General features: G+C 55.3%; 9 protein-coding genes across 9 annotated transcripts; 5 read left to right on the top strand and 4 right to left on the bottom strand.

Moving 5' to 3' along the window:
• The first annotated feature begins 62 nt into the window (after positions 1-62).
• BJ171DRAFT_544505 (uncharacterized protein) lies at positions 63-1,375 on the top strand. Its single transcript, XM_053113014.1, has 6 exons — positions 63-348; positions 407-522; positions 562-657; positions 709-896; positions 927-1,186; positions 1,297-1,375. Exons 1-5 carry the CDS (start codon positions 233-235, stop codon positions 1,053-1,055), a joined length of 645 nt encoding a protein of 214 aa, XP_052961545.1. The 5' UTR covers positions 63-232; the 3' UTR covers positions 1,056-1,186; positions 1,297-1,375.
• An 898-nt stretch (positions 1,376-2,273) lies between these two features.
• BJ171DRAFT_574967 (uncharacterized protein) lies at positions 2,274-4,007 on the top strand (the record flags this gene model as incomplete). The annotated part of the gene is made up of 2 exons (XM_053113730.1): positions 2,274-2,702; positions 3,561-4,007. Coding segments are annotated over 2 exons (875 nt in total), but the record flags the coding sequence as incomplete, so codon positions are not given.
• Positions 4,008-5,976, bottom strand: BJ171DRAFT_544497 (P-loop containing nucleoside triphosphate hydrolase protein). The gene has a single exon (XM_053113013.1). It carries the CDS (start codon positions 5,820-5,822, stop codon positions 4,032-4,034), a length of 1,791 nt encoding a protein of 596 aa, XP_052961543.1. The 5' UTR covers positions 5,823-5,976; the 3' UTR covers positions 4,008-4,031.
• Positions 5,977-9,945: 3,969 nt separating this feature from the next.
• BJ171DRAFT_87177 (uncharacterized protein) lies at positions 9,946-10,527 on the top strand. Its single transcript, XM_053115960.1, has one exon. It carries the CDS (start codon positions 10,068-10,070, stop codon positions 10,491-10,493), a length of 426 nt encoding a protein of 141 aa, XP_052961542.1. The 5' UTR covers positions 9,946-10,067; the 3' UTR covers positions 10,494-10,527.
• Positions 10,528-10,563: 36 nt separating this feature from the next.
• On the bottom strand, positions 10,564-11,316 carry BJ171DRAFT_591825 (uncharacterized protein; the record flags this gene model as incomplete). Its single annotated transcript, XM_053114506.1, has 1 exon — positions 10,564-11,316. One exon carries the CDS (start codon positions 11,314-11,316, stop codon positions 10,564-10,566), a length of 753 nt encoding a protein of 250 aa, XP_052961541.1.
• A 122-nt stretch (positions 11,317-11,438) lies between these two features.
• On the bottom strand, positions 11,439-12,032 carry BJ171DRAFT_591824 (thymidylate kinase-like protein; the record flags this gene model as incomplete). Its single annotated transcript, XM_053114505.1, has 1 exon — positions 11,439-12,032. One exon carries the CDS (start codon positions 12,030-12,032, stop codon positions 11,439-11,441), a length of 594 nt encoding a protein of 197 aa, XP_052961540.1.
• A 277-nt stretch (positions 12,033-12,309) lies between these two features.
• On the top strand, positions 12,310-13,223 carry BJ171DRAFT_591823 (uncharacterized protein; the record flags this gene model as incomplete). The annotated part of the gene is made up of 2 exons (XM_053114504.1): positions 12,310-12,970; positions 13,168-13,223. 2 exons carry the CDS (start codon positions 12,310-12,312, stop codon positions 13,221-13,223), a joined length of 717 nt encoding a protein of 238 aa, XP_052961539.1.
• A 2,412-nt stretch (positions 13,224-15,635) lies between these two features.
• On the top strand, positions 15,636-16,681 carry BJ171DRAFT_544473 (uncharacterized protein). Its single transcript, XM_053113012.1, has one exon. The coding sequence runs from the start codon at positions 15,924-15,926 to the stop codon at positions 16,566-16,568; it is 645 nt and encodes a 214-aa protein (XP_052961538.1). The 5' UTR covers positions 15,636-15,923; the 3' UTR covers positions 16,569-16,681.
• Positions 16,682-17,277: 596 nt separating this feature from the next.
• BJ171DRAFT_87127 (uncharacterized protein) lies at positions 17,278-18,750 on the bottom strand. The gene has a single exon (XM_053115959.1). It carries the CDS (start codon positions 18,743-18,745, stop codon positions 17,441-17,443), a length of 1,305 nt encoding a protein of 434 aa, XP_052961537.1. The 5' UTR covers positions 18,746-18,750; the 3' UTR covers positions 17,278-17,440.
• Between the last annotated feature and the right edge of the window lie 672 nt (positions 18,751-19,422).

Here is a 19,422-nt window from a genome sequence, read left to right as displayed (position 1 = left end):
GCTGTGCATGATTGCCACCAAGACCAAGCGGTTCCCGGGAGAGCTCATCCACAATCTACTGTACCTGTCACCGAACGTCTTTTACATTCTTGCTGCGATCGGGCGGTCGGCGTTTTCGGTCGGGTTGTTGAAACTGGTGCGGCAGTACCAGCAGTGCCCGCATCTGAACCGAGTGTACCAGCCGCATCCTGCGCTCTTTGAGTTTTTCCAATTGTGCGTTCCGGCCTCGACGATGCTTGCTGTCATCGAAGTGGTCCAAGTCCAAACGAGTCGACTGGACTTGGACATTGAACGAGAGCCACAGAGCTGCTACTATCGATCGACCCCGCCGCCGAGGCTTCTCAGACTGTACCAGGACCAAAAAAAAATTCTATTGGTTCAGTAGCAGACACCTCCCAAAGTTCAGTTTCACACATGGATCAATATGCGCAATACGTCGACGGTGCCCACAAATCCATCAACCTCTACACCGAGCCATGGGTCAACCGACTTACCGAACCCGTTTTCGCCGCCATCATCACGGTGTTCTTCTTCACCATGGCCGGCCACTTTGCGCCTCAGCTCGAGCTTTCCCAGTATGCCCAGATGCCCGCTGTCCAGGCGGTCGTCATGGCCCTGATCCTGTTCATCAAGAACCACGATATCACCATGTCGCTGGTTATTGCGTTGGCCTTCTTGTTCCTGCTGCACCACATCACCGCCGTCAAGCAAAAGAAAGCCCAGCAGGAGTCGTTCTCGCCGATGACCAGCATCATCCCCGGCTGCCTGAATGTCAAGATGACCGACATCTACACCAGCTTTGCCAACGACCAGGAGAAGATGCTCCAGGCCATCCGCTGGTCGCAGTTCCCCGGCAATGTCCCCCTGACGGACGAATACGCCCCTCTCGTTGCCACGTACCTGATTAACGCTGGCTACGCCATCAGCGCTGCAGGTTGTGGTGCACCAAACTGAGCGCAACCCCGGGAAACTTTTTCTCGACCTCCTGGACGACACCTTCGGCCAGGGAGCGGGATATCGGCACACAGGCGAGTTCGTGCGTGCGTTTTGGATAATAAAACGATATATAGTCCAATGAGCCCTCGTCTAAGGACTCATCGGGCAGCAGATCGTAGAGGAGGTTCTCAATGAAGAGATGGAGGTTGGGGAGCGAATCCTCGAACTGGAGCGACATTCGGTCGGGATTCTTGAGGGGGTGAGCAGAAAAAAAGATTGTCCATCGGCAAAGATGTCTGTCAGTCCTGACCAATTCACGGTTCCAAATATCTTTTCAATCAATCCAAACAACAACGTTACCATCTTTGCGACAACGGATGCGACGAGCTCGACGGCTGGTGGCAGCTTGACGGTGCAAGGAGGCGGTGCGGTCGCCAAGTCGTTCTGGGTTGGCACCCAAGTCAACGCGGCCACGCTTGCTACCACAGGCAATGCGGTGATTGGCGGCACGCTGTCGGTCACGGGGGCAAGCGCTGTGGCTGGTCTGTCTGCATCAAGCCTGAGCATTTCGGGCTCGTCGTCTTTGGGGGCGATCTCGGCCTCGGGGATTATTGCCTTCACCAATAGCACCGATTCCACATCGTCAACCACCGGCTCCCACACTCTGGCGGGAGGTATGGGAATCACCAAGTCGCTCTATGTCGGCACTTCGATCAATTCGGCCACCTTAAGCACCACTGGTAATGCCAGCGTAGGAGGGACGTTGGGGGTGACCGGATCGACAACCCTTGCGGGTTTGGGTGCTGGAGCGACCACTCTTGGATCTCTTTCCGTCACAGGCACCACGGCTCTTTCATCGGCAACCACAGGAACAACACTCAGTCTCTCAGACACCACGGACGCCACATCGACTCCAGCTGGTGCATTGCAGGTGAGCGGAGGTATCTATGTGGGTAAATCGATTTATGTCAACAGCACAACGGCATCCACAACCACATCCACAGGATCGATCGTGGCAAAAGGCGGCCTCGGACTCGCGGGAGCTGCTAACATCGGAGGAGCACTTGCGGTGACTGGAGCAACCACACTCTCCTCCACACTTGGCGTTACAGGAACACTCACCGCGGCCGCGATCAGCGCTTCAGGTATCGTTTCCTTGAGCAACACCACCGATGCCACATCATCGTCCACCGGATCACTCACCTTGGCGGGTGGTATGGGAGTCGGTAAGTCACTTTATGTCGGCACTTCGATCAACTCGGCCACCTTAAGCACCACTGGTAATGCCAGCGTGGGAGGGACGTTGGGGGTGACCGGATCGACAACTCTTGCGGGTCTGGGTGCTGGAGCGACCACTCTTGGATCTCTTTCCGTCACAGGCACCACGGCTCTTTCATCGGCAACCACAGGAACAACACTCAGTCTCTCGGACACTACGGACGCTGCTTCGACTCCAGCGGGTGCATTGCAGGTGAGCGGAGGTATCTATGCGGGCAAGTCTATCTATGTCAACAGCACCACGGCATCGACAACTACATCCACCGGCTCAATTGTGGCAAAGGGTGGTCTCGGACTCGCGGGAGCTGCTAACATCGGAGGAGCACTTGCGGTGACAGGCGCAACAACACTCTCATCCACTCTCGGAATCACTGGAACAACAACGGCAGCTGCAATCAATGCCTCTGGAGCAGTGAATATTAGCAATTCTACGGCATCCAGCAGCAGCTCGACGGGTGCTCTGATCGTTTCTGGTGGTGCGGGTGTCGGTGGTGCTCTCAATATTGGAGGAAATGGAAGCATTGGGGGCACCCTTTCGGTTACTGCCGCCACAACTCTCTCATCCACTCTGGGAGTGACCGGAACGACGACCGCGGCTGCAATTAACGCTTCAGGTATCGTTTCCTTGAGTAACACCACCGATGCCACATCATCGTCCACCGGATCACTCACCTTGGCGGGTGGTATGGGAATCGGTAAGTCACTTTATGTCGGTACATCGATCAACTCAGCCACCTTGAGCACGACTGGTAATGCCAGTGTCGGAGGGACATTGGGTGTGACTGGTGCAGCAACGCTCTCATCCACGCTCGGAATTACAGGAACGACAACGGCCGCTGCGATCAACGCTTCTGGAGCAGTGAATATTAGCAATTCTACGGCATCCAGCAGCAGCTCGACAGGTGCCTTGATCGTCTCAGGTGGTGCCGGAATTGGTGGTGCTCTCAATATTGGAGGAAATGGAAGCATTGGAGGGACACTGGGAATCACAGGTACGACAACTGCAGCTGCGATCAATGCTTCTGGCGTCGTCGCCTTCACCAACACCACCGACGCTACCTCATCAATCACCGGTTCGCACACTCTGGCTGGAGGTATGGGAATCGGTAAGTCACTTTATGTCGGTACATCGATCAACTCAGCCACCTTGAGCACGACTGGTAATGCCAGTGTCGGAGGGACATTGGGTGTGACGGGTGCAGCAACGCTCTCATCCACCCTCGGAATTACAGGAACGACAACGGCCGCTGCGATCAACGCTTCTGGAGCAGTGAATATCAGCAACTCGACGGCATCCAGCAGCAGCTCGACGGGTGCCCTGATCGTTTTGGGCGGCGCTGGAATCGGCGGTGCTCTCAATGTCGGTGGAAATGGAAGCATCGGAGGGACACTCGGAATCACAGGCACAACAACGGCAGCTGCAATTAATGCTTCGGGCGTGGTAAATATCAGCAACTCGACAGCATCCAGCAGTAGCTCGACCGGTGCCTTGATCGTTTCTGGCGGTGCCGGAATTGGCGGCTCCCTCTATGTTGGCGGGTCGATCACATCCTCCGGCGATGTCACCGCCTTCTCGGATATCCGACTCAAGAAGCAGGTCTCGACACTCACCGATGCACTCGACAAGGTCAAGCGGCTGCGCGGTGTCCGGTTCTTGCGCAAGGACACGCGCGAGGAATGCATCGGTCTCATTGCCCAGGAAGTCGAGAAAGTCATCCCACAAGTCGTTCACGAGCGCACCCTGGCCGTCGGCGATCCCGAGACAAAGTACAAGAGCGTCGCTTATGGAAACATTGTGGCTTTATTGATTGAGGCAGTCAAGGAGCTTGCACAAATGATGGAAAGCAATTTCTCTCAATAAACTCGGGATTCCCCATCTCTCTCAAATACTGCGCCTTGTTGTTCAGAATCGCATAAGTCGCCTCGATCGATGGGGCTGGATTGGTGACTTCCACAATCTCGCCCGTCAGGGTGTTGAAGCAGTATGCATGCGTGGCACCCGTGATCCACTTGTACAGCGCCGTCTGCAGGACATGCTCTGGGGTGAGCATACTCACACTCTTGAGCTCGATCACGATGCGGCTCATCGACTGCACCGGCTCGATCCACATATCCAGTCGTCCGCTGATCTTGAACGATTCGGTCTCGAGGTTCACGGGTCTCTCAAAGATGGTATCCTTGGCCAGCACCGCCTCAGGTTCGGCGATACCGTGCTCTTCGGCCAACAAGCGCTTCAGCAGAGCATATCCGTTGCGGCAGCATCGATTGAACTCGACAGAGTCCAGCCAGTTCAAGCTGCTGATTTGGTGCAGCAGGTGAGGCTGGTCCTTGAGCGTGGCATAGTGGGCCAGGCGCAGGATCAGGCGGTTCGTCTCGACGTTGTCTCTGTCTTCTGGTCTGGGCTCAAAGATTTCCGAGGGGCAGCTGAAGCAGCTGGGTACAGGTGCCTGCTTGCCATGCTTGAAGCACTCGCGCCACTTGCGACGATTGGGTGTCTTGATCAGGCCCATACAAGCCAACTCCAGCTTCATCGAGATGGCGTTGCCATTGATGGCCGAGACATCCTCGTGGAGGCGGATGCCGTTGTATTCCTGGGTACTCTGGTTGCGGATATTGATGCGATAGCTCTCCTCATAGACCGTGCGGATGTTGACCGAGCGGAAGGCATCGATCATCTGGCGTTGGGGGAGGTGTGAGAGCAGCTGGCCAACCGAGAGCATCTTCTTGGTCTTGGGCTGCTTGGCGGCCTTGTCGGCTCGGTCGGTGATCAGCTCCTCTCGCTTGCGCTTCAGCTCCATCTGAACCGCTGGAGGCCGCTGGTATCGGTCAAACTCGGGCCGCTGGTCGCCCTTGGGAGTCACCAGATACAGAGTATCCGTGGCTCGGGTCATGGCAACAAAGACAGAAGTCGGCAGCTGGGGCTCGTATCGGAACTTTTTGGTGCCATAGTCGACCAGGAAGGTGTGGCGGCACTGTAGGCCCTTGGAGCGGATGAAGGTCATGATCCGGAGCTTGCCGCGCTGCAAATCGAGCTTGGACTCTGCGAGATCGCCGGCAATGAACAGGGGGATGCGGCGCAGAGTGAGCTGCTGGTCGAGCTCGCCCACAGTGGTGGGGCGGTTGTACTGCACGAGCTTGGTGGAGTTGGCCAAGATAATAATGTCGTCGTAGGCAACGCTGAAGTGGTCGTGCAGCTTGATGATCTCCTCGACCACATCATGGACACTGTGCAAGTCGTGGCGGATGGCGTGGTGGTGACGGCGGCTGCCGACGAGCTTGACCTTCTCCATGCCGGTGATGTGTTGCTTCATGTAGTCGACCACACCCTCGGTCAGCCGGTGCGAGACAGAGAGGCCAAAGTGGCCCCATTGGCGGTCCGGGTAGATATCAGAGACCATGGTCAGATATCGGGCGTCGCCGCCGCGGTAGCCGTAGATGGCCTGCAGCGGATCGCCCAGGAAGACGAGCTGCAGCGGGCGCTGCTGGTAAGTCTCGAGGTCGCGGATGAAGCAGTGGATGTACTGGTTCAGGCCCTCGTCGAGATCCTGGCACTCGTCGACGACAAAGACATCGACGGCCTTGGGCGGGGTGATGATGCGGTCGGGCATGTGCACCAGCTGGTCGAGGGCAATGGCGTTGGGGGACAGGAACTGGTAGTAGTCCGTGGTCGAGCTGTTCACGGTGCAGACATGGACATTGCGCAGACCCAGCTGGTTGAACTTGTGGACGGTCTCCTCGCGCAGGTTGCGGCCAAAGGACAGCACAAGAAAGTAGCGCTCGGGGAAGGCCTTGGCCAGCAGCGAGATCGTCGTGGTCTTGCCGCTGCCGGGAACGGCCGAGATGACCAGGTTGTTGGCGGTGTCGGCAAAGTGGGTCAGGATCGCGTGCTGCTCGTCCGTGGCCTGCATGGTGGTGTCGGTGTCGGGCGTAGATGCGTCGGTGCTATGCCATGGTATGGTAAAATATCTTTATTGATAATTCACAGGAGTGGAGGTACATCAAGATGGGAGTGGATTATTTGGATTTGGCGAGGCGCTCGAGCGCGACTCTAGCATTTTCGTAGCCTTGGTTGGCCGCCTTCTAGAACCAGGATCGGGCAGTCTCGATGTTCTTGGGGACACCATTGCCATCACGCCTATATTGAATTCGGGAAAACCCATCCATACCCGCATCCCCAGCGAACTGGGAAAGCGACAAAGTAAGACAGCTCACCGTAATGCATTCTTACAGTCAATCCAATAAAAAACGGGACACCCGGGTTTTTGACCATTGATCGAATATTTTGTTACCCAATGTTATCGCGCACTGGCCATGACCATTCGCCACACATCCGACTTTCGCACCGCCGCATTGCGATGCTACGCCCTCATCCATAGCCTGCGTAAGGTCGCCTCCATATTCAGTGTATCCAAGAGCACCATCCATCGATGGCACCGAGGATGCAAGCTGGATGACCCATCCCGGGTCCCAGCTCGCAGATCCACTTTCTTCGAGCAGGCATGTCCAGTCATTCGCACCCTGATTGAACAGGACCCGTTCCAGACTGGTCCTGTGTTGCGATGCAAGCTCGAGTCCATCCTCCAGAGGAAAGTATCACTCTCACTCTGCCACACTGCCATCCACCGAGCAGGTCTCTCACACAAGAGGGCAACACACCTCTACAAGTCCAAGCGACTGGATGAGCGAGTGGCACAGTTCAGGGACCAGGTCCGCTCCATCGACCTGCGGCGATTCGTTTTTGTCGACTGAGACAGGGATCAGGAGATCCATTTTCTCTCTCTACGGATACTCACCGAAGGGTGCTCCGCTTCGTCCAGCGCAATCACATGAAACACAAGTCTGTCTCGGCTGCATTTGCCATCAACCACTCTGGTGTGCTGCATCGCATGTACATCCCCACATCATTCAAGACACACTCGATGGTCGAGTTCTTTGAGCGAGCGAGCTTCCCAGACGACTCTGTGATTGTGATGGACAATGTCAGCATGCACAAGACAAGGGCTGTCCTGGACTGCATCGAGCACCGAGGATGGTCAGTGATCTTCACCCCACCTGCCTCGCCCGACTTCAATCCCATCGAGAACTTCTTTGGGATTGTGAAGCATCAGTACAGGAAGGCAGCAGCGCTGAATGCGTCCGAGGGGTTCAGAGTCGGGATGGTGACCCTGTTCGAGTCCGCCGTGCGGAGGGTGCTTCCAGATGTCTTCCCACGGCTGATTGAGCGCGCGATGCGTTTCTGGGCGTGAATCATACCATCGAAAAGTGCGTCAAAATCACCCTTGGTTTTTTCTTGCCTATAGGTAGAATCAACGGGGTGTCGAAATCGCGACAGATGGCTCCCCGCAAGAAAAAATCCCCGCCTGACCCAAATCCAGATCCTGGACAACCCAGTGACGCACCTGCTGCCAAAAAACCCGTCATCAAATCATGTCGTGCCTGTGGATTGACCAACCACGTCAAGCCATTCACCAAGAAATGCAAGGCCCGAACCGAGTTGGGCCCCCCTTCTGACTCGGCGTCTGCCTTTGGCGCCGTTTGCCAAGCACCCCCTCCAGACGAGTCCAGTGAAGACATCGCCGTTCCGGCCCTCGTGGTCGAGATGCCTGCACCAAAAGTCCCTGTATGTACCACATGTGGGGAAGAGGGTCATGCCAGAAGCAGCAGCTCGTTGTGTTCAAAAAAGAACCCCCTCTGGAGCTCTACCGAGCCCGACTGTGGTCCAAACGAGTATGCCAAGGCCGAGTACTCGATCATCAAGTGCACTCTGGACGCCATCATCAAGAACGGCGCCTTGCACGACAAGATCGAGGAGACTGTCCGGGCCATGACCCATGTGCAGTACGAAGCATCTCGGCTCCTGGAGCTGCATCTCAGGCGATGCTTGGACGATGGCATCACCATCCCCACTGTGTCGTCGAGTGACCCTTCGTTCGTTCGAAAGTGTTTCAACATGGTGCATACCGGAGCTACAGATGTCAAGAATGGCACGATCCAAGAAGACAAGCACCTCCTCGACACCTATGAGCTGTATCGAAGTACATGGAGTGGATCGTGTGCCCTACCTCCTGTAACCCTCCCAAAGGGCACTGGTTCACAGATCCTCACATTGGCTGTCAAGACCTATGCAATCAACTGTGAGACACACATTCTCGATCGGTATTGGTCCCTTCTACGCCGATTCTGCAATCTGGCCCTGATTGCTCCCAAGGATGTCAAGCGACATACACACGTCGATGAGTGTATGAAGCTGATGGAGAATCCCCTCTCCGATACACTCCTCGGTGATCTGAGGAAATCCTTCGCCCACCATGCCGACCAGCTCTACATCTTTCGCTACAAAAGCCAACAGGACCTGTACAAAGTCGTACCAGTATTGGCCAGTGAAGTCTCTCGGCTGACCCACCGAAAGGAGACACTGTTCGTGGCGACCATTCGAAACAGAATCATCCCCAGGCTCGTGAGGGATACCGATGATCTGAAAGGAGTGTGTGGACGACTGAACGAGGAGATGTGTCGCGCGATCGAACGAAGGCAGTCGGATCAATACAACGCACTCCACAAACGGCACGAGGAGGTGGAGAAGCAGGTCACCGTCAACACGAAGCGAATCAAGCGATTGACCGACCGACTTGCTCAGACCAGGAAACGACACAACGTCCCTCGAGCACAGTGCACCTTGGTCCCGCTCTGCGATGCCAGAGCCAAGTATGTCAAGCTCGACACCAAAGCATTGTGGGAGTTCCTTGGTTCCCAGAAGGGTACTGGTTTCAAGTGGAACGACCTGAAGACCAAGGTCAATGGCACCACAAAACAAGAGATCTTCTGGCGAAGGACCTTCAAGCTGGAGTCGAGACTCTTTGGTGTCAGGAAAGAGGGGAAGCAGCTCTTTGGTTGCGAGATCAGCACCGATGGGGTCGGGTGCTCGATCACCACGCTCAGGTACAAGATCCTGAAGAAGGACCCCGATGTCAAGCCGGTACCCAAGACCAAGGTGAACACACTCACTCCCGAGCAGAAGATCCAGACCAGAGTCGGTCCCATCGACGACTCTCGGACCACATGGATCGGGATCGACCCTGGAGTGGGATCGATCTTCACCGCTGTCAATCGAGCACCCGGTCAACCATCCATCCAGGAGCAAGACGGTGTCAAGGTGACCAAGGCACAGCGCGCCAACGAGAAGATCGTGTCGTTCTCCAACAAGGAGTACCAGCATCGAACTGGCACCAGTCAGGCGACCAAGTGGATCCAGAGCACCCACAAGGCCCTTGATCTGCAGGAATGGATGAGCACCACACCAAGTCCCAAGATCCCTGGGTTGGCTTCCTTCCTGCGATACATTCGCCATGTGTTTGATGGAGACATGCTGGACAAACAGCTGTACTTCAGCCTGACCCGGCGACGGCGATTCAAGCGACTCGATCTCCACAGCAAGCGACAGCGCACTGTTCACGAGATGTGCAAGCGAGTCATCGACCAGGCACCAAAGGAGACCGACGTGTTGATTGCCTTTGGGAATGCATCCTGGAAACAGGGGAAGGGATATGCATCCAGTCCCAGGAGACTCAGGTTTGCCAAGTACTTTGAGCAATTCCACCACCACCAGAGACGACCACCAGACCAATCCGTCTCCAAGATCCATGTGTGCTCGGTGAACGAGTTCAACACATCCCAGGTGTGCTCACATTGTCGGGAAGCCAAGCGACTCGAGTCACCCGAGTATCTTGATATCGAGAAACCACACTTTGTCCGGAGCTGTGCAAGCTGCCATACGCTGTGGGATCGAGACATCAATGCAGCCAGGAACATGATCTCGGTATGCCAGTCGATCATCGCCACAGGAGATCGACCGAATGTATTCAAGACTGTGCTTCCGGACCCACCCAAAACAAAGAGATTGCCAACCAGGACGGGAAACAATCGCACGACCTGCCCACTGGGGTCTACGGATCAGCAGACCTGTGTCGCTGATGCCAGGAAGTGACTGTCCCGTTTCTTTCTGGTTTGACTGTATGATTCTCGAAGGGCTAGCGCTACGAGGACATGCCATCGCACAGTGTCATCTCGGCGAGATGATTGAGGATGGACTCACTCCCCAGCCCAAGGACGGCCCCAGCATGACGTGGTGGTACGCACAGGCTGCAGCACAAGGGTACCCTGAAGCTCAATACGCTCTTGGACGCTGTCATTTGATGGACGATGAACGTCTCGACTTGGCCATGTTCTGGTTCGAGCTGGCAGCTCGGAACGGACATGGAGATGCGATTGCGATGCTTTGAAAATACAGTCATTCATACCACCACACACATACAAGCATGAGCGAGGTATCTGGGTATATATATTCACATTTCAGAGGAGCAGATCCAACAACTTCAAAGAATCACCAGCAGCAGTGTGTCCATGGTCGACAGCCAGCTGGTAGAAATATTTTGCCACTCGAATGTCAGAGGTGGCGCCCAAACCAGCCTCCACGCAGTGCGCCAGCTTGTACATGGCATCAGCGTACCCCTGGTTCGCTGCTGCAAAGTAGAGATGTGTCATCATCATTTGGTCTGCACTTGACTTGGTGAATCGCTCTTGAATGCAGTCCGCCAGAGCGCACTGGGCGACAGCGCGACCCTCCAAGGCAAGCTGCTCGAGCAGCGACGATGCGTATTGTAGATTGCAGCTGGGGGCTCCGATGCTGTGGATCCAGCACTGGGCGAGGAGGAACTCGCAGAACCAGTTGCCTCGCCCATTTCCTTCTTGACACCACTCAAAGAGTTCGCGGTGGAGCTGGGTTTTCCCTTCCCAGTCGGTCATGACGAACTCGGCTTCGTTCCAGTCGCTCGCAATGCCCACGCCAGCGGCGTAGCACCAATGGACCAGGAATCCAGCGAGGTCGCCAAGGACGTCGGCCTTGCTGTCGTCGTAGATCTGGAACCAGAGCTGGAATGCTTCTTCACGTTTGTGTTGCAGGAAGAGATCACAGGCCCAACGGAAATTGCAGACGTCTTGAACCATGGCGATGACATCGACGTCGTCGTGTCTCGAGTTCTCCTGACCAAGACGAGCGAGCCAGCGGCGGTAGAGAGCGATTTCGTCTGCGGCGATGGTGGTCATTTTCGGAGTTGCGACTAGGAGAGCGATCGAGTATCTGCGATTTTTTATGGGGGGCGACGAAGCGGACGACATCGACAGCGGCAGACCCCACCCCCCACCGCACGGCCACCCCGGTCGTCGTGTCAAGGCAGCGAAACGCAGCGCTGGGCAGCGACAAGGACATCCTTGGCCACGTTCTCCGGAGGCAGGCTGGCGTCGAGGACCACCCAGCTCGCATCCTGCAATTCAGCAAAGGCGTTGTACACTCTCTGCTGCAGCTCGACGTTTTCGTATAGCTCAGCCCCATAGCCGCTCCGCCCTGCGGCGACGGTGGGTGGTGCGTCCAGATAGATGACGAGATCTGGGTGGGGAAGCCCGATATCGGTGGCTCTGCACCACTCGACATCGAGGCCTCGGGCCATGGAGTACGCCAGCCCAGAGTGGACGTATCTGTCCAGCACCAGCGTCACCCCGGCGCGCTGCTGACGCTCCATCCAGGCCTTGAAGCCCCAGCGATTTGCCGAGAAGAGGAGGTGGATGCTGTGGTCGTCGAGCTCGGCGTCGCCCTTCAGATGGCGATCGATGATCTTGCCGATGACGGTGGTGCGATCGGGGAACTTGACGAGCTCCGTGGGCACCCCGGCATCGCGGAGACGCTGAACGAGAAGGGCAGCTTGTGTGCTCTTGCCAGAGCGATCACAACCCTCGATGGCGATGAGGGCACCCCTGGACGCCATGATTCGCTCGCTCTACCACCAACCCCCCAGAAAACGAATGCTGTGTCCAGCGCGAGTGGATATTTGTATTTGTGCGATGCCCTACTCCTCTTGCTTGGGTGCAAGAGTAGACTTGATGGTGTCGGGGTGTGTGGCGGGGTGTCTCCCTGGATTGGAGAGGAGGAAAGCGAGTCCCCCAGCAACCCCGCCGACTCACCGACCCATAAGAGTCGCGATCGCCGAAACCCGCACCTCGCCCTCATCGCATTCGCCTTCCGTCTCCTGCTTACCCCCAGTCATGGATCATCCCGCCAAGAAGCGTCGTCTCGCTCCTGCCCCGGCTCGTCCAGCCCAGCATATCCCAGTCATCCAAGCTCCCCAAGTCCAGCAGATCGCTGGTGCCCCTGCCACGTCCCAGCTGACCAGCGATCAGATCACCACTGCAAGCGTGGATATGATCGAGCCCGCCGGTTCCCAGCAAGTCCAGGCAACAGAAGTCCCTCCTAGCAAGGCAAAAATTGGCAGGCGTCGGGCCATTCCCAAACCTCCAGATGCCAAGATATTCCGTGGTCATCCCTTGGCTGATCCATATCCATGGAGCATGGTCAACGCTCCCTGTGCCGGCTTTATTGGTCCTCTGAAGCCAGTGATCGTCATGGATCCTAGGCAGCGACGACTGCAGCGCACACCGCTCGGTCGCCTCACCATAGTCACCCTCATCAACGGTCAACGACTATGCGATGCTCGCGAGGCGATCGCTCTCTCAGACGGTCGTATATTCAAAGGATACGAGTCAATCGAAGGAATCGACATCACGTCAACTCGCAACGCTATCAATCGTAAATGGGGAGACACTCTCCACTATATTCCTGCCATTTACATCAAGTTCGCCAAGACCAACACTATCTTCCCTTTCGTGGACGACAAAGGATTCATGCAGATACTCCGACGAGGTGAAGGTGAACGTTGTAAGGAGTTGAAAGATGAATTTTATAACATGGTTATCAGTGTGCTTGGGAGAGATATGGTTATGTACAGTCGCATGCAGGAACGTATCCACATTCAGAATCAGAGGAAAGATCCTTGTCAAGTTGAGGATGCGATTTTCATGTCTGGTGTGAATTCGCGCAAGACAAATACATTTTGATATCTCCAGATCGCCTGGAAGGAGTCAGCCTTGGCTGCTGTGTCGTCTCGCTCGTGCAGAGGTGATCTTCGCTTGAACATCTATTGGCTGTTGTGTCGTCTCGCTAGTGCAGAGGTGATCTTCGCCTGATCATTCTATTGGCTGCTGTGTCGTCTCGCTCGTGCAGAGGTGATCTTCGCTTGAACATCTATTGGCTGTTGTGTCGTCTCGCTCGTGCAGAGGTGATCTTCGCTTGAACATCTATTGGCTGTTGTGTCGTCTCGCTCGTGCAGAGGTGATCTTCGCTTGAACATCTATTGGCTGTTGTGTCGTCTCGCTCGTGCAGAGGTGATCTTCGCCTGATCATTCTATTGGCTGCTGTGTCGTCTCGCTCGTGCAGAGGTGATCTTCGCTTGAACATCTATTGGCTGTTGTGTCGTCTCGCTAGTGCAGAGGTGATCTTCGCTTGAACATCTATTGGCTGTTGTGTCGTCTCGCTCGTGCAGAGGTGATCTTCGCCTGATCATTCTACTGGCTGCTGTGTCATCTCGCTCGTGCAGAGGTGATCTTCGCTTGAACATCTATTGGCTGTTGTGTCGTCTCGCTCGTGCAGAGGTGATCTTCGCCTGATCATTCTATTGGCTGCTGTGTCGTCTCGCTCGTGCAGAGGTGATCTTCGCTTGAACATCTATTGGCTGTTGTGTCGTCTCGCTCGTGCAGAGGTGATCTTCGCTTGAACATCTATTGGCTGTTGTGTCGTCTCGCTCGTGCAGAGGTGATCTTCGCTTGAACATCTATTGGCTGTTGTGTCGTCTCGCTCGTGCAGAGGTGATCTTCGCCTGATCATTCTATTGGCTGCTGTGTCGTCTCGCTCGTGCAGAGGTGATCTTCGCTTGAACATCTATTGGCTGTTGTGTCGTCTCGCTAGTGCAGAGGTGATCTTCGCTTGAACATCTATTGGCTGTTGTGTCGTCTCGCTCGTGCAGAGGTGATCTTCGCCTGATCATTCTACTGGCTGCTGTGTCATCTCGCATATGCAGAGGTGATCTTCGCTTGATCATTCTACTGGCTGCTGTGTCATCTCGCTCGTGCAGAGGTGATCTTCGCTTGAACATCTATTGGCTGTTGTGTCATCTCGCTAGTGCAGAGGTGATCTTCGCTTGAACATCTATTGGCTGTTGTGTCGTCTCGCTCGTGCAGAGGTGATCTTCGCTTGAACATCTATTGGCTGCTGTGTCGTCTCGCTCGTGCAGAGGTGATCTTCGCCTGATCATTCTACTGGCTGCTGTGTCATCTCGCATATGCAGAGGTGATCTTCATCTGTTCATTCATTGGCTACTGGTCACTTCGCGCACCACCCCCACGCTGAACCAAAATATTTCAAGTCCTGGTTATATTGGGTCGCTCTCGATCGACTACATTTCAAGTCGATCGCGATACTCAGCCTGGATTTCATTCCAGGTCATCAGAACACTTTTCTTGAACAAAAAGAGGCGCACGATAACAATAATAAACGGGTGAAGAAAATGGCAATAAACCAAGGGGCTGTGACCAGAGGCAAGTTGGTCATACATTCGCCAAGAGGCCGGTATCTCAGCATGACGGAACCAATCCTCCACGATCTCGTCAATTGCAATGAAGAGAACGGATGTCGTGTGGTGCCCAATGTTCTTGAATTCTCTATCGATTTCGCTGTTACCCTCGATGAGCTGCTTCACCGACTTGAAGTTGCCGGGGCTGGTGTCGATGGGCTGGGTGAAGGCGTGCTTGAGTGCAGCGACGTCGAGCGCCTGGAATGACCAAGACTCGTCAGGTTGCTCCTCGATGACGGGTTGAGCTGGGGGAGTCGCTTTCTGAACCGGAGCCGGAGGAGCCGTAGTTGCTGGCGTGGCCGGGGTGACAGGGGCCGTGGGTTCAGGAGCGGTGCCCAAGGTCGATTTGATTTCTCTGAAGATCAGGGTCACCATGCTCTCAGGAATCAATGGCTTTCCTTCCGCGGCAGTCTTGACGATGCTACTGAGAAAGCGCCCCGTGAGGCGCTCATCGGCTTCGATTTTCATCTTTGCCTTTCGTTCAGCGGATCGATTCATTGCTTCCAACTTGGCGAGCTCCAACTTGGAAGCATGGTCAAGGACAGCATTGACCTTGTCCATGGGCATCGATACAGCGCACACATGATGGATGACTCGTTCCATCATCGTTTCACCATCGTTACCCGCATCGAGCTGATCGGCCTTCCTCTTGCGAGTCAGGGTAGAGCTCGTCGTGGGCAGCTGATCGACAACGACGGGTTCCTCAACAAAGGTGGTATCGCCATCCTCGGTGACCTCCTCCATGGTCTCGGGATCAGCGGCTCCGTTGTTGTCGAGGCTGCCTGGCTCCTCAACGATCAGATCGTCGTTGGAAGGAATGGGTGCTTCCACAGTGCTGCCGAGATGAGACGATCCATCGGGCTGGTTGGAAGTCTCGATCGATCCGGCAGAGCCGACGGGGGCCGGCAAGTCAATCGCTTCGGCTGCGTTGCTGGGGGGCTCCTGGTTGGCAAGATCGGGAGAGTCATCGAAATCCATCGCATCGGCGACTTGATCGCTATCTGGAGCTGGGTCAGCCAAGCCGGGTGAGACGCTGTGCGTGAGTGTGACCTCGATGATGGGTTCGGCGGAACGGGAGGTCTCGGGAACCACGGTTGCTTGTCCAGTGAGGAAGGTTTCGAGCTTTGTGAAATCTCTGTCGTGCGGGAAATCTCTTGAGACTCTATCTGAATCAAGGCAGACATTTTGGAATGGATGGACAAGTCTGTAGGGGTGTGGTCTGTAGTTGTTGATGATGGGGAACCCCAAACCCTTGAAGAGCTTCTGGCGTTTTCGCTCGTATGCAGTGCCATATGCCCTTCTCCAAATCTCGCGACGAGCGATCGTGGTGTGGCAGATGAAGTATGGGCGAACCCTCTCCTGCTCGGCCAAGTCGTCGGGGCACACAAGAGCCACGTATACGTGGCGAAGAGCCTCGATCTCGTATTGATTGGCAAAGAAATCGAAGTGGTGACTGAGCTCCAGTCCATATTCACCAATCTTTTCGAAATTGCGCTGAACAAGCTGATCGATCAAACGAAGCGTGTCGCCCCAATGATCTGCAGGACGATCCTCTTTGATCCTGTCGTATTGCTCAAGGAAATAAGTGAGCAACACGAAGATATATCGACGAACATACGCAATGTCGTCAATAGACCAGATGCAAGAGGCAAAGACAGGGTGTCCATTCCCGTCGAAACCTCTGGGTCGATCGAGTTTGGGGTTGGTCATCTCGTACGTCAAGTTCCAGTGATCTACACCGCGGATTATGGTCCTGACGTCCAAAGAGAAGTGCTCCCTATAGGGAGGAATGTGAGAGGCCACAGTGTTCTGGCGCCCATTATTTCGGTGGAAGTGTAACGTATCCTTCTTCCTGCGAGGCATTTTGAGAGATGAGTATCAAAGACGAAACCCCCTCGGTCGCTCTTTTATTGCCGGGTCGGCCTGGGGGAGGGTGACCCACCTGTCTGTCCAGAGTCGGAGGATGGCGAAGGGAAAAGAGGGCTCCAGTCGCCCCTGTTCATGTGGTCCAACTCCACCTTCCAGGTGCTTCTTCTGCAACGTCATTGGTCGCAGAGTGAGGTCGCACTGCTGCGCACGGATTCTGTGCTCGCTGTTCCTGACACAGACACCAGCGCTCACGGGGCCGCTGACCACCGGCCATCGACACCTCTCCACGATTCGTGAGTTGTACGCTCCTGTGCATTTGGAGAGGGCATGTGCGTATCCTTTTCCCTTCCCCGCTCCATGCCCACCAACCACACACCCCCACACCACCCCATCCCATCACCGTGGTGTTTGTGGATATGCAAATGGCTCGTAAGAGACTCAGAAGAGACCTATCGAGTGGTCAGAAGTGATTCGGAAGTGAAACTTTTCATGGAGTGTGATAATATTATCATCTAACACTGAAAACATGGAGAGAATACCAGCGCGGAACTCACTCGGAAGTGATTTGGAAGTGAATATGGAGTGAGAAGCTCTTTTGGGGGGCGGTTGGGGGCATTGGAGAAGAAAAAACAAAAATTTTCAAGAAAAAAAAGATATTCATGGCCGGGAAGGATTTGGGGCCCACCCATCCATCCATGGAGTGGACTCGGAAGAGACTCGGAAGTGAAGCTCGCTCGATAAACATGGTGTGGGGCTGAAAACTCGTAAGAGACTCGGAAGTGAAACGTCGTCGCTTGTGAGCGGGTCGGAAGAGGATTGGAAGAAGGGGTTGTACACTGCATTCACTGCATGCATACCTCGCGAATGAGCCTCTCGTAGCGAGACCAAATAGCAGCACCATTGTTCTTGACCATGATGGAGCGCTTGAGCAAGTCCATAAACACGGCTTGAACCTGTGGATCGTTTCTGGCTGCAACGATATGGCTCGGAGCGATCATATCAACCCAGTGATCAGGACGATCCCAGTGATGTGGTGCACTGGGGGAAATGCTGAGGATTTGCTGGCGTGCTATCATGCTGCCATCCCTGTACGCCATGAGCAGCCTATACTGATACGTCGCCTTGCAGTTCATCCATCGAGGGAAGCCAATCGAGTTCTTCATGCAGTAGATTGACAGAAGGGTCCTGTCCCTTTCAGGGAGACTGTGTCCCGACGAATCCGACAACCAATGCCAGACGGACGATGCTTGGGGCGCATTTCGGATCCACCCATGTCGGCAGATGTCGTAGATCTGCTGGGCGCTGTCGTGATAACCACCTCGAGCGCATTCGACCAGAAGATTCAAGGCTCTGGTCGGGTTGGCATCAGTACCTCTGCCATATCGATAGCATTCGTGGAGGGCGAACTTGACCTTCAGTTCGGATGCGTCCAATGACTCGAGCCACTGAAAGTACGCCTGGTTGATCTCGATCGATGGTGATCCGAGGAAGATGTCACGTTCTTCGAGGAGGAAGTCGTCGAGCGCCTTGGATTTGTTGCTCAAGACGGAAAGGCATTTGCTGTGGATTTCGCCATTCCAGACCATGCGCTTGACAAACCACATTGCAGTGGGGACGTGCTTGGCCTCGAGGAGTCGTCGTACGATCTGGAACTCGGAGTTGTCTCGGCGGAAACGAGTGACGACTCGGACGAACTCGGCTGAAACCACGGTCCCCGGAATGAACTTGAACCACTTGAGGTTGAAGGCAACTGGTCCAGCAGGGAAATACTTGACCAGTTGGACGCAGTCATCGGAGAGGAGCCTGGTGTGGTGTTGCTTGTTGAACCACTCGGCCCAGATGCGAATCCCCACGGTCTTGGTCGAGAGCAGAGCCCTCACGTCGCTGGAAGTTGCCTTGAGCTTCGCGAGACTGCAAGCGGGGAGCATCTCGATCAGCTCGGGGACCGAGAGGACGACCAGGAGGACAGAAAGGGTTTCTTCGATTCCCAAGGAGACCAGTTGTTCATGGACACGTTGGCGCTTGGCAGTACGGGTGCTCATCGAGCGGGTGATGCGCTTGGTAGCCTGGGAGGACATGGCGATGAAGGAAAGTTGGCTAGACGGGGTGCTCCAGCAACGCACACCGGGCTCCCTCATATACCCCATGCCCGGCCGCTTGGTGTGATGACCAGCATCACAACGGACCAATGAGATTGTCCCGCATGCTCTCGCCCTCCGCACCAATCATGAGTCCCCACGTGTTTGTTTGCCCCCATGCATGAGCACGCGCCGTTGCCACCCGCGTCTACTGGTTTCCTGCCTCCCCCACCGCTCGGCACATGTCCCCGGGCTGTGCCAAGCCTCTCTCGCTTGCACACCAGCCACTCTCGCACCCCCTTCTCGCTTCTCTGTGATGCTCCACCCTTCTCGCCCACTTTTGCCCCTCGACCTTCTCCCGGTCTATAAATAGCCCTGCATGTCTGAGCCTATGTTGAACACCAGTTCGAACAAAACTTGTTCTTTGGTGTTCGGGGCTAAAAGCTAATAAAGCTCATACCAAGCACTTGGTCTTCGTCCTTGCGCTTGTTCACTCCTTACACTTTGTTCGAACTCTCTTCTACTGATACCACCTGCTTGGTATCTTCCGCTCCTAGCCCCGCCCCTTTCCTAGTCCTGTCCGAACCTCAAGCACACTTGTGTCTGAGCCCTCTTCGCTCTCCTGTTCTTGAACCTCCTCGCTTTTTTTTTTTTTCCCAGTCCCAGTCCCAGTCCCGCCATGGATCCTGCCCTCGTGGACCGCCTCCGTGCCTTGGAGGCCGAGCTCGCCGAGCTCCGGACAGCTC

This window comes from Polychytrium aggregatum (genome assembly GCF_025602895.1).
Source record: "Polychytrium aggregatum strain JEL109 chromosome Unknown BJ171scaffold_163, whole genome shotgun sequence".
NCBI classification, from domain to species: Eukaryota; Fungi; Chytridiomycota; class Chytridiomycetes; order Polychytriales; genus Polychytrium; species Polychytrium aggregatum.
The sequence above is the reverse complement of the archived record's forward strand: the minus strand, read 5'-3'. Positions and strand labels throughout refer to the sequence as shown.

Bases quoted from the DNA above. Each gene is read 5' to 3' on its own strand.
- BJ171DRAFT_544497 (XM_053113013.1), bottom strand. From the start codon at position 5,822: ATGCCCGACCGCATCATCACCCCGCCCAAGGCCGTCGATGTCTTTGTC.
- BJ171DRAFT_544473 (XM_053113012.1), top strand. From the start codon at position 15,924: ATGGACAAGTCTGTAGGGGTGTGGTCTGTAGTTGTTGATGATGGGGAA.
- BJ171DRAFT_87127 (XM_053115959.1), bottom strand. From the start codon at position 18,745: ATGGGGTATATGAGGGAGCCCGGTGTGCGTTGCTGGAGCACCCCGTCT.
- BJ171DRAFT_87177 (XM_053115960.1), top strand. From the start codon at position 10,068: ATGTATTCAAGACTGTGCTTCCGGACCCACCCAAAACAAAGAGATTGC.
- BJ171DRAFT_544505 (XM_053113014.1), top strand. From the start codon at position 233: ATGCTTGCTGTCATCGAAGTGGTCCAAGTCCAAACGAGTCGACTGGAC. The intron at 349-406 runs GTACCAGGACCA...CCCAAAGTTCAG, and splicing joins CCGCCGAGGCTTCTCAGACT to TTTCACACATGGATCAATAT. The intron at 897-926 runs GTACCTGATTAA...CTACGCCATCAG, and splicing joins TACGCCCCTCTCGTTGCCAC to CGCTGCAGGTTGTGGTGCAC.